This window comes from Microtus ochrogaster, chromosome X (genome assembly GCF_000317375.1).
Source record: "Microtus ochrogaster isolate Prairie Vole_2 chromosome X, MicOch1.0, whole genome shotgun sequence".
Taxonomy (NCBI): Eukaryota; Metazoa; Chordata; class Mammalia; order Rodentia; family Cricetidae; genus Microtus; species Microtus ochrogaster.
Window position 1 is genome coordinate 49,080,404 of NC_022026.1, and position 13,133 is coordinate 49,093,536.

The window sequence follows — 13,133 nt, forward strand, 5'->3', positions numbered from 1 at the left end:
CTCTCTCTCTCTCTCTCTCTCTCTCTCTCTCTCTCTCTCCCTCCCTCCCTCCCTCTCCCTCTCCCTCTCCCTCTCTCTGGTCTCTAAGACAATGGTCATAAGGGATTATTCTGAAAGGCAAATGTGATCCTATTACTGTTCCCTTGGAATCCTCCTGGGTCTAAATCTATCTTCAGGATAAAGCCTAAACAGTCTTTGTGGTGCCACAGGAAGATCTCCTGATAGGGGCCCCTGTGGGCATCTGCACACAATACTCTCCCATTCTACTGTTCCTTTTGTAGACCCACCACAAAGGTCATTTTCTAGGGAACCCAAAGATGGGTCAAGCAGGAGGAGGGGCACCAAAGAAATGGAAAACAGAAGCCAAATGGGGTGTGAGAAGCTCCACTGTGTTTGAGGGAAAGTGTTTCTTGGAAACAGAATTTTAGGATTTAGTCAGAATTTTGGCTTCCTAGCTTATAAAAACTGAACAGTTATGTGTTAGTTTGAATGTAATTGGTCCCCATAAGCTCATAGGGAGTGGCACTATTAGGAGGTGTGGTCTTGTTGGAATAAGTGTGGCCTTGTTGGAGTCAGTGTGTCACTGTGGGGGCGAGCTTTGAGATTTCATATGCTTAAGTTTGGCTCAGTGTCTGAGTCCACTTCCAGTTGCCTTCTGATCAAGATGTAGTCAGCACCATTTCTGTCCGCCTGCTCACCGCCATGCTTCCCACCAGGATGATAATGGACTGGACTTCTGAGCTGTAAGCTGCCACCTCAATTAAATGTGTTCCTTTTATAAGAGTTGCCATGGTCATGGTGTCTCTTCACAGCAATAGAAACCCTAACTAAGACAAGTTACAAGATAAAGAAGAAATGTTACGTTTAAAAAAGATAACATGTCTTCTGTCCTTATTTACGATGAGACACGTTATGACATTCAAATGACATTCCTCAGTTATTGGTTTTGCAAGCATCTATATAGCTTTACATTTAATGACCTACTATGAGGAACCGAACACATTAACTATTTATCCTTTCCATTTACATTTCAAGGATTGTGTACCTGAAATAACTGTAAATTACTTCTGGGTACGGATCACAAGTCCTCGTCCCCAGAAAGCAGAAAACCACGAATAGACAGCTGATTGCCCCATGCGGCTTTGTCTGAAGCTGGCATACACTTAGGAAAAATACAAAGTACCCAGTGTCCTTCTTATTAAATAAAAAGAATGATAGCCCACAGTGTGTTTCTTTGGCTTGATGAAATAAATTCACCAATGTGTCTGCAAATCATTTAGCTTTTTTATGAGGAGAAATGATAATTGCTTCAATTATAATTAGGGAACATTTGGGAACAAGAAGCACACCAGGACTTGGGTGATTAGATTTCTTAGCACTGCGAGCAGATTTCCAAGATGGCTAAAAACTAAATGAGTAACACTGGGCTGCAGTGAGTGCACTGGCCCCCATGGGTCATCCAGCATTGCCTTCTACCCCTTGGCTACAAACGCTTTGATGATGCAAACCAAAAGCCAGGCCACAGGGGGTATCTTGTAAGGGCAGAGGTGTGATCCTGACACTTAGGGATGCAGGAGATGCAGGGTACAAAGGTGTGCAGTTCGCTCAGCTCACATACCGCTATAACCTACAAAGGAATGCAACCCTTTGAGGGCGCTCCCTGGCCCTACAGGCAGGAACCCTGCGGCCACGCCCCAGTCCATCCCACTGAAAGAGGAAGCACACATCCCTTCCTTATAGGGGAACCGTTGACGCTGGTGCTGATCTGTATGTGGGTCCCCATGAAGGCCTCAGAGCACTCACTCACCGCTTCTCTCCACACCGAACTCCTTCCCACTCAGAATATGATGCAGGAGGTTCTTCATGTCAAAGGGGCTGAGGTTCATCAAACTCTCTGAGGCTTCTTCTCCTAGAAGCAAACATCTTATAAGGGGCCCAGACATGGGCTGGTAGTGGGTAGTTCGGGTGGGAGAGGGTGATATAGAAGGTACTGGTGGGTCTCCTTGCTCATGACTCCTTCACTGGTGCTGCAAGCCTGACAAACATTAATCCTTGGGAAATACAAACACCTCTGTTTAGGTCAGTACAGATGCATTTAACTCCTAGACATAGAATTTTTCCCACCGAACTGATCCCTGCTGCTGGGATGTGGTTTGCAAATGATGTTTATCTTTATTTCTCTCAGTGAAGGTGCTAGGAAGTAGAGGGTGACATCTTACAGTGAGGCTATCACTGGAGCTTAGCTGTCAGGTACAGCAAAGGTTCTCAGGAAAACATGGCAGCTGCTTTGCCAACCCCAGTGAGGAACGTTGTTGTGCTATGTGGCCTGACAGGAACCACCTCTCACAAAGGAACCTGGGACAGCCTAAGATCACCCAGAGTGGAAGTCTATTTAGAAGCGCCTGAGTGTGGCTCTCTGCACAGAAAGGCCTTGAGGTAGGGCTGAGATGGAAGGGTTGGCAAGCCATGACAATTTACCTGAGCAGTTCAAGCTCCGAGCCAACTCTGTGGCCATCACCTGGATGATCAATCCAATTCGGAGTCTGAGCATCTCTGCAAAGAGGCTAGGCTGGGCCCGGACATACATGGCCAGGTAAACCACGATCTCCTGGTGCAGATGGGAAGAGGGCTTCAGGGAATCTGAGAGGCCTACGGGCACCCTGAGTTAGGCTGTGGCCCAGCAGGCCCTTCTTATATCAGCATCTGACCTGTGTGAGGACAGCAATGCTGATGTCCTGTCCACTGGCCTCGTAGATGAGTTTTGTGAGCTCCTCTGGGGGAAGAGGTCTAGGAAAGAGCAGCAGGTCACACAAAATGGGTGCCTCAGAGCAGGGCCACCTTGCTCTCACTTTAAGTTCCCTGCTTTCTATACTACAAGCACCCATGTGACAGAGTATCTTCCAAAAGCCGCTGCCACCGCTCCCCAACTGCAATGCTCTCTTTGTGTTCCTCTACAGATTGGGGAGCACCTCCAGCAAGGACTCACGTGGAGATGGTCTTCTCCCGGGGCTCAGGGGGCAGGCCGACTGTAAGCTGCTTCTGGTGGGACAGCAGATCTGCACAGGCCTGCGCATTTTTTATGGGGGAGGGAGAGGTGTACAAAGGAATATAAACTTAGCAAAACTAACTGAGACAGTTAAGTGCCACCAGCACCAGAAATTTGCCTTTATGAACTTCATTATCCATATTGCCCTTCAGAGAAATTCAAACCTAAAACCCTGTCTTAGCAACCCACATAGGCTAGATTCCTGTAATCTTTGTGTCTCCCAGGTATGGCCCCAGGCCTGGTCCATCCACTAGAGCAGACACTCTGGACTCCCTGCTATTTGGACGAGGCAGGGATGAGGCTTCAGAGAGCAAAGATTAGAGTTACTAGCCACACTGTGTTCTAAGCTTACAAAATCCTCAGTATTCATATGTAACAATGATTAGCATCTTAAGAACACTTGCTTAAAGCCACAGGAAGTGGTTCTGGATTTTGTAGGGCCTCTGGGATATAAACACTAATGATTACTGTACTCTGACATGTAGAAATAAGGACTTTGTTTCATGTGATTGCTTTCTGTGGTGAAGAAAGAAACAAACTAATCAGCTTGAAAATTCCTTCTTCTCTCCTCTCCTAGAGCAGTGAAGTCAGGAGAGGGCCTGTCCGGTGCTGGCTTAGGTTCCCTGAGTTCCTTTAGTGACAAGAGGCACTTGCCTTGAGCTTCTACAACTAGAAGACCAGAAGAAGGAAACATAGGGCTAGAGAGAATAAATGGACAACCAGCACGCACGCAGATTCTGACCTCAGCCAGGACCTCCACTTTCTTCCTGAGCAGGCCTGAAATGTAGCGGACCAAACTCCATTCTTGGTTTAGGCCAGCTTTTCCATAGAGCTCGCTGAGAAGACTGTGAACAGTGACTCCACGCTGTCCAGACAGATTGGTATCCCAGCTGGGACCCCTGAAAGGGGGCAGAAAAATACAAAGATAAAGGTCATACTGTCAAGGCTGTTTTAAAACATGGACTGCTGTGAATTTTGCCAATATTTGGACATTTTAAGTAACTCTGAGCCTCACCAAGACAGTTCAGGCTAAGCAAACATTTCTATGCCATGTCTTTTGAAACAAAAGCCTAGTGTTCACACATCACTATGGTATCCTGGTTTCACCCAGACTTCTGGAAGGCCAGCATCAAGAAACAGAGAAAGGGATAGAAGTCTCGTGTGTGATGATCCTAGGTAATTTGGGTGAATGTGATCATGGCCTGGCACTGCTGCAATGCCAACAGATCAGGAAAATGAATTATGGAAAACTAAGTTCATCATGGTGAACTCCATAAACTTACTGCTATACCTTGGATGCTTGTGTCCCCCTCAAATCCCCATACGAAAATGCTAACCTCAGAGTTATGGTATTGGCAGGTAGAGCTTTTGGAAAGTAAGTAGACCATGAAGAAAGATCCTCGTAATCCATCAGATTATGAGAGTTCCCAGAGACTTGCTGTGCCTCCCTTCCACCATGTGAGGAAGGGTGGAAAGGCACCATCCATGAGGAAGTAGGCATCACCAGACACTGTACTCGGTATACTATGAGATACGCTTCTGTTCTTTATGCTGGCAGCTGATGGGGTATAGTAGCCCAAAGGCATTAAGGCACTTACTTTATCACATAGAGAATGTACAGAATGTCTGCTTGGTCCTGGAGGTTTGAGCAGTCTTTCAGCTGCCCAACTAGCTTCTCACAGTCCATTTCACCATGGTCATCTCTGGGCCACTGGTAGTCATAGTCAGGAGTCTGGCCACATAAAAGCCAAAATGGAGGGAAAGGAGTTGATAATGGGAACTTTTAGATGACCATAAAGTGCAACACCAACCTTGCTTTTGAATGCTAGCACTATGCTAGGCTTCATTTTTTTTTTCAGGAAATCTTTTGTACTATGTTATTTACAGGCCTTTATGATCCTCAATAGTGACCTATGTCAGTCAGCACTTGCAAGGGACTAGACTGAACAGATTAAAACACATATCAGTTTCATTTATGCAAAACTCAAAACCAAAAAAAAAAAACAACTTCTACTGTTACAGATCTTAAGAGCCGTGCTTCTCTCCACTACGACCTGGGAATGGAACCCAGGACCTTGCAAGAGAAACAAACAGTCTACCACTGAGTCACACCCACAGGCCCCAGCAGTTATCTTGGGACTATAGGATGGGGTTAACTAGGAGGAGGCACAAGAGCATACTGACTCAGTGGCAGTTCACGGCACTCTACTGGTGAGTGCGCTTTTCTGTATATATGTTATACGTTAAAAGAACATATTGGTTCGTTTTCTTGAATAAGCTCTCATCATGTAGCCCAGGCTTCTCTAGAACCTGCTATGTACTCAAGTTGACTGAAAATTTGCAGTCTTCTGCCTCTGCCTTCTTGGCGCTGGAATTATAGTCAATGCTAGCACAGCAAGCTTTCAATGAAATATCTTTTAGAATAAAAAAAAGTACTTGTTTAAAACTACCTAAAAAATGAGGTGAGATTAAAATATTCTCCAATAGACATTGGATATTTTGATTCATATGGGACAAAATCAGGAAATCTGTATGAATAAAACAGTAAAAAAAAGGCCCAACACCCCACGACGTCATGGTTTTTAAGAATCTCATTACATTAAGAGTATGAAGGAGCAGTTGTAGGGGTGCACATTTATAACGGTACTTGACAGGCCAGTGAAAGAGGACTGTGAATTCAAGAGCAGCCTGGGCCAAAACCAGACCTTGTTTTCAAAAACCAGACCAAAGGGTGTGAGTAATGAAGTAATAAAGTCCCATGCTCTGTTCTGAGCTCTGGCTGGCTCAGATGAGATAAGGAAGGCAATTAAGTGTACTTCTTCTATTACTTCCTGTGTTCTGAAGAACAGGCAGAGAGGCAGTAAGAGGCCTTTTCCTCCAGGCAAAACGCAAAGGTATGCACCAAACTCAGAGCATGCAATGATGCAAACTGCATTCCAGACAACTACGTGCGTAGATTCACAGCATCACGCAGATTGTCTCAATTGTGAAACTCTGGGTATAAAGAAGTAAGCTCTTAAAGTGTCACCATTTGAGACAGTTATTGGGACTAAGCTGGTATTATCAAGTATTACGTTAAAACAAAACAAAACAATTCAGAACACTTTACCTTCTTTAGGAGTGGCTGAGGGGAGTCAACAAGATTCAGTGACTTACGGTGTCCACTTAGAACTTTAGTTGGCAAAACCATTGGAAAAACTGGAAGAGAAAACAATGAAGAAAGCGCTTGTGAGGAAGGAGAATGACAAAGCCCTTCTTTTGGTAGGTATGGGGCATTTTAGGCCTGCAAACAGATTTAAAAGAGGTGATGCTTGACTTCACTCCTCCCTCCCCATCTCTTTTGAAGGCTTGTCTCACCACATCTGGCTTCCTATTTATTTATTATATGTGTGCTCTATCCACATATATGATTTTATGCTAGAAGAGGGCACCAAATCCCACCAGCGATGGTTGTGAGTCACCATGTGGTTGTTGGATTGAACTCGGGACCTCTGGAAGAACAGCCAGTGCTCTAAACTGTTGAGTCATCTCTCCAGCCCCCCACTTCTCTCTTTTACTTTCTAGATGGTAAAACTGAGACCTAGAGAAGGTGGAACATTTGCCCAAGGTCACAGAGTTTCATGATCGAGGTGTCTGGGCTTCCTGCTCAGTTTAATTCTAGCGCTGCTGGTTGCTCTGGATTTCATTTTTTATCATCTCTGGATGTTTTTATTATCTGTAGTCCTTCAGTATGATGTCTCTGTCTTTCAGGCTATACTATAACTCAAAAAACTAACAAATAGCTCATGTGTATTTTCTGTGTTGTGCACATCCATGCGGAAGCCAGGGCTTTGCGTTAGGTTCCTTCCTCTGTTTCTTTCCACATTATGTTTTGAGATAGCATCTCTTCACTGAACCTGTAGTTCATTCATTCAGCTCCAGGGATTGGCCTCCCGACCCCCACTCCCCACTGCCACAGCTGCAGTGCTGGAGTTACAGATGTGCATTGCTATGCCTGGATTTTACACGGCTGCTGGACAGATGAACTCAGATCCTCATGCTTGCTCAGTGAGTCCTTTACCCACGGAGCCATATTCCTAGCTCCCTCACTAACGCATATTCAAAAGGATTCTTAAAGCAAGCTCAATGGTTCACATCTGTAATCCCAGCAGTCTGTAGAGGACTACAAATTCAAAGTCAGCTGAGTTCATGGCCAGTCTGTACCACACAACAAGATACTGTCACCAAAAAAACAAAACAACCACTGAACAAAAACATCTAAGACCCCCCCCCCCAAAAAAAGGACAAATCGTCAAGAATCGGTTAAAAACAGAAAAGACAATAATAGCATTTTCAGAAATAGCGAAGACAAAGGTTGAAAGACAAGTGATTTAGAAAACACGGGGCCTGCATATATGTTAGGGTGATGGCAGTTTGGTGTTTGTGTGGGACTCCTAACAGTGGGAGCAGGGGCTGTCTCTGACTCTTTTCCCTGCTCTTGGGACCCTTTTCCCTTCTGCTAGGCTGCCTCCTCCAGCCTTAATATGAGGGTATGTGTCGAGTCTTACTGAAACTTGTTATGCATGTTCAGCTTTAACTCTGAGAGGCCTGCCCTTTTCTGAAGAAAAATGGCGTTGATCTGGGGGAGGGAAGGTGGGAGGAACTTGGAAGAGTGGAGGGAGGGGAAACTGTGGTTGGGACATAATATATGAGAGAAGAAGAAATAAAGATTATTTAAAAAGGAAAAAGAAAATACAGGTCAACAAACTTCAAGAATACAATAGGAAATAAATGAACCAGTCAGATCTACCTTCAGAGAAACCTTTGGTTTCTAAGGTCTAAGGTTTGCTGTCCTGGGTACTTCTGGGACAGGTATGGAATTCAAGGGAATAAAAATAAAAAAACTGAAGAGACAGTGTGTGAGATGCTGTGAGAATCCTAGATGTTCTGCTTTTCTGCACAAGGCATGGTGTCTGCCCCTTTCGGGAGGACAGAAGGCTAGAGGACTCTCCAAAGAGAGGCAAAGAGGCAGGATGCCTGGGCACAGACTAACATATCTGAAGGCCTGAGTTCCTTCCTTAGAGAACAGTTCTCTGCCCTTCCAGTAGAACAGTGAGCGGGAGACAGTAGAGTACCTCTGAAGAATCACCTACACTTCACAGGCCGAGGCCACAAGTTCCACCTGCTTGGAGGGTTTCCTACAGTAGTGGCTGTACACCCTGTGCTGTAGGAGGAACGCCACAGTGAGAAGTAGAAACCTTTACTCAAAGGAAAAGATATCCTGGAAATGGGAACCACTCAGGGAGAAGAAAGTGTAAACAATAAGGTAAAATGTCCATCTCTAATGTTTTTAGAATAATAAGAAATTATATTAAAACATGTATGAAACAAGAGCAGATGGAATTTGGAAGATGAAAATTAAAACAATAGCAAAAATGAAAAAAATCAATTGAAGGGAGGGACAAAAAGTTGAGCTAATTGTGCTCAGAACAGATTAGGAATATGGAAAATAGAAATTATGAAAACTTCTCCAAGAAATTAATAAAAATATATGGAAGAAAGGACAGGGATAATATAAAGGAGATGAAAAGTTTTTAGAAAAAGTTGACAGAATTGAAAACCATAAATTTTCAGATCAGAAGGTCCACTGAATATCCAATACAGCAGATGAAGACATCCCCAGGTTAAGACATACAATTAAAATTTCAGAACCTCTCAACAGAAGATCTTAAAAGTCTCTAAAATCAGCTAATATTTGAAATAAAAAATCAATATAGGACCCTCTTCACCTAGCCATATCTCCACATCTTTCTCCAGGTTCTAGCCTGGTGAGTCTCTCCCTCATGCACCCACCTTCTTACCCCACCAGACCTAACTCAGGTCCCATACCCAGTGTCCCAGCCTAGCCTGGCCACCCCAGCCTGCACCACATTCTATCTCTCAGTTTCCCACAGGATGGGCCCTGCCTACCTCCACACACAAAGGCCACTGCCATGCCACTTATCCATCTGACTTCATTCCACCCAAGCCATTTCCAATCTCTAGGCCCATCTCACCAAGACACCTTTTTTTCTATCCTGAGCTGTCCTATCCATATCAGACTTAGAACTAACAAAAGAACTCTACAAGTTCATTTCCTCCCTCCCTCCCTCCCTCCCTCCCTCCCTCTCTCTCTCTCTCTCTGTGTGTGTGTGTGTGTGTGTGTGTGAGAGAGAGAGAGAGATCGCTCATACTAGTACCTTCTTTCTGAAGCTTACAAGTCCTATAGAATTTTCTGCCAATGAGAGTTCCTTAGATGAATTCTAGTACACAGAATTTAAAGGATCCATAAACTTTGACAAGGAGTTTGAAGAAAACACACACAAACTGCTAAATGAAATTAAAGAGACTAAATGCCTAAGCAAGGTACAAGAAAAAAACAAACATAAGGCTGCTAGAAAAGGTGAAAACAATTCAGGACTTGGGAATGGAGTCCAGTAAGAAGACAAACACTGAGGAGGACTTAAGCTGAAATGAAGATGGAATTGAAAACCTCAACAATTTAACTAGAAAACTCAAAGGAAAGCCTTCCAAGTAGAATGAATCAAACAGAAGATTGAGACTCCAAAACCACAGAGAAACCCTGTCTCGAAAAACCAAAAAAAAAAAAAAACCCAAAACCCCCCCCCAAAAAAAAAAACAAAAAGAAGATTGAGTATCAGGACTTGAAGAAAAGTAGAGGCTTGAAACCAAAAATAAAAAGGAACATGAATTAAAACACACACACAGGGAAAAGTACAGGAAATGTGGGATACCATGAAAAGACCAACCTTTGAATTATAGGTATAGATGAGGGAGAAGAATCCAAAGTCAATGGCATACACCAGATTTTCAAGGTCCAGAAGACAACTTCCCCAAACTAAGAAAAGACACACCCATACAAGTACACCAAATAGAAAAGACCAGAGAAGAAAATCACCATGGCATACCATAGAAAAAAAACACAAGTTACATATAAATGTTGTGAGATATTTTCATTGTACTTTGACACTCCTGAGACTATCAATAAAGTTTACCTTGAATCAGAGGATGAAGTTAGCTACTAGCTGACCAAAATTAGTCATAAAAGTTTTGGAGGACCAAGAACATATAGAGAGACATAGGAAGTGGTAGGGTGAGGCCTAGAAAGAGTCTCAGCTTTTTTAGATCAAGGCAGGAGACAGAGAGAGAGAGTGGGGGGGGGGTCACTGGTCATTTCTCTGCTGCTTCTGTGATCAGTTGTTCTAACTGTGATATCTGAACCCTGAGGGTTTTTTTTTATTTATTTATTTTGGTTTTTCATTACAGGGTTTCCCAGTAGCTTTGGAGCCTGTCCTGGAACTAGTTCTTGTAGACCAGGCTGGCCTCATACTCACAGAGATCTGCCTGCCTCTGCGTGAGTGAATCCCAAGATTTTATTTATCAATAAAATGTTGTTGTTTTTTTGTAACGCTTACTCTTTGGGGGGCCCACCACTCAGCTTCCAAGTAATTACACACAGAGAGACTTATTCTTTCTTATGAATGCCCGGCCTTAGCTTGGCTTATTTCTAGCCAGCTTTTCTTAATAAAATTATCCCATCTACCTTTTCCCTCTGGGGTTTTATCTCTATTCTATATACCTTTCTTTACTTCTTATTCTGTGGCCTGCTGTGCAGTTGGGTGGCTAGCCCTGGAGTCCTCCTCTCCTTCTCCTTTTCTTTCTCCTCAATCTTCTCTTCCTAGATTTCTCCTCCTATTTATTCTCTCTTCCTGTAAGCCCTGCCTATCCTTTCTCCTGCCTAGCTATTGTCTGTTCAGCTTTACATTACACCAATCCGGTGTTTTAGACAGGCAAAGTAATACAGCTTCAGAGTTAAACAAATGCAACATAAAAGAAGGCACCATATCTTTTCATCATCAAATAAATATTCTGCAGCATAAGCAAATGTAACACATCTTAAAATAATATTTCACAACAAAAGTAGACAGAAGAAAGCCCATGAGTTCTCAGTCGTACACACATATACATACAAAAAGGCAAACCAAACCAAAACAAAAAAATACAGTCAACTAAAGAATGCTGAGAGCTAGAAATAGTCTTCTCCAGGGAAGAGTATACCAATTGGTTATCCAATTCCAAATGGCTAGCCCTAAAAATGTACATACAAGTAACATTATACAGGTTATATTTAGAAATATATATGTATATATAAGAAGCCAATCATGAAAAACCGTATATGGTATGCATCAGTTTATTCTATGGATCTAAAATTAACAAAATATGGAGACAGATTAATGACTGCCTAGGAGTAAGAAAGGGACTAATTGGGAATGTTACTGGAACTGAGGGTGTTGCTTTCTGGGACATGTACATACATGCACACAACAACAATTGATTAAAAAGGAGATCATGATTTCAAAGAGTAAGGAGGGATATACAGGAGGGTATGGAGGAAGGAAAGAGAAAATGATGTGATCATATTAGACCTTCAAAAACAAATGATTAAATTGTGGTGACTAAAAGATGTGCTTTATGTTTATTTCCTTACTTTTCTCTACTTACAAAATTAGTTATACATAGGTCATTGAGATGACTCTGTGGGTGAAATTGCTTACTGCCCAGCCTCATAAACTGAGCTCAATCCTGGGATCCCATATGACAGAAGGAGAACCAATTCTTACAAGCTGCCCTCTGACCTCCATATGTGTGCCCATACCCACACCAAATAAAAAATAAATGTAACTAAAATTCAGTGTGGTTAATAAAGAGTTCACAGAAAAATAACTGTATGCTTACGACAAAATTTTGGAAAAGTCAAGTGAGAACATACCAGAAAGTAAACATTACCCGAAGAGAACCTTCTTCTCCGTTTATGTGACACATTCTAAGGTTCTCCTTTATTTATCTGCAGGCTGTGGAGTCCACATCTGAGGCTGATACTAAGAATATAACAAGGAACTGAACAGCACTCCATCAGGAAAGTGCCTGCAGTCCAGGTATGTGAACCTGAGCTCCCATACCTACAGAGAGAGCTGGACATGGCTACATGCACGTATCCTTTGCAGGTGGAGACAGAAAGATTCCTAAGGCTTGCCGACCAGCCAGCCTAGCCTAATCAGTGAGCCCTAGGCCAGTGAGAAACCCTATCTCAAAAACACAGAACAAAATAGATATAAAAGGTGGCAAGCATCCTTGTGGAGGAAGAGCCAAGGTTGGACTGTCAGCCTTCACACATGCACGCACATACAAATACACATACATACACGTATACACCAACTACTTCTATGAAATGATAATTTCAAAAATCTGAAGAAAAATGTATTTTTAATCTAGATTCTCCATTTAGACAAGCGGCCAAGTGGATATAAAATATCTGCAAGCATTTTCAGACCTGTAAAGTCTCAATGTTACCCACTACCTGTCGTTTCTAAAATGGCTAGTGGATGTCCTTCACCAAATTATCTTTTGCCAAGAGAGATAATTGAGGTATAGAAAACAGGAATGCTAACCCAAAAAGCAAGTCAAGGTAGCAGGCCTATAGCACAGCTGGTCCAGAAAGAAGACTTTCTGTAGACCAAGAAAGACTCTAGAGATTCATTAATATAACTTGCTTTGTAGAAATTTTATTATGAGGACATTGGAAGACTTAGAAGATAAGCAAACAAGAAAGGACAATGTTCATTTCAAATAAACCATAAAGTAAAAACAGGACTGTAATCATAGTGCACTATAATGTTCGGTTAAGAATACTATCTGCACATATCCTGTAAAGTGTGAAGACTGATTGAACTAAATTTTTAGACAAGTTCCTTTGTAGGTTAGGAAACAAAGTAGGGAAGTGGTAATTTAAGACAACAAAATCTTGATCGTACACTATAACATTATAGGTTAAAATGACAACTCAAAGGACAGAAGTAAATACATTATTTTAGAAATATGGAGATACGGAAATTCCAGAAGAAACATGTAGAAGAACTGAAAGTGGTCACAGTGAAATAGAAGGTTGGGGAAGGGGTGTTGCGGGAGGTCCTTCCGCTCCTCCAGCCTATAGCCGCTGAGATACCAGCCCATTGGGGCGTGGTCTCTCTCCCTTTAAAAAAGTGGCCAC

General features: G+C 42.7%; 1 protein-coding gene across 4 annotated transcripts in view; it reads right to left on the bottom strand.

The window, feature by feature from the left end:
* Phka2 (phosphorylase kinase regulatory subunit alpha 2) overlaps positions 1–13,133 on the bottom strand; it is an 89,978-nt gene that overhangs the window by 10,432 nt on the left and 66,413 nt on the right. For all 4 annotated transcript variants that reach the window (XM_026784856.1, XM_026784855.1, XM_026784854.1 and 1 more), the window contains exons 21-27: positions 6,156–6,244; positions 4,645–4,778; positions 3,789–3,945; positions 2,987–3,066; positions 2,709–2,787; positions 2,479–2,608; positions 1,808–1,909 (exon numbers count right to left, since the gene is read on the bottom strand). In XM_026784856.1, the coding sequence (XP_026640657.1) occupies positions 1,808–1,909; positions 2,479–2,608; positions 2,709–2,787; positions 2,987–3,066; positions 3,789–3,945; positions 4,645–4,778; positions 6,156–6,244 (771 nt within the window). The remainder of the gene's footprint in view (positions 1–1,807; positions 1,910–2,478; positions 2,609–2,708; positions 2,788–2,986; positions 3,067–3,788; positions 3,946–4,644; positions 4,779–6,155; positions 6,245–13,133) is intronic.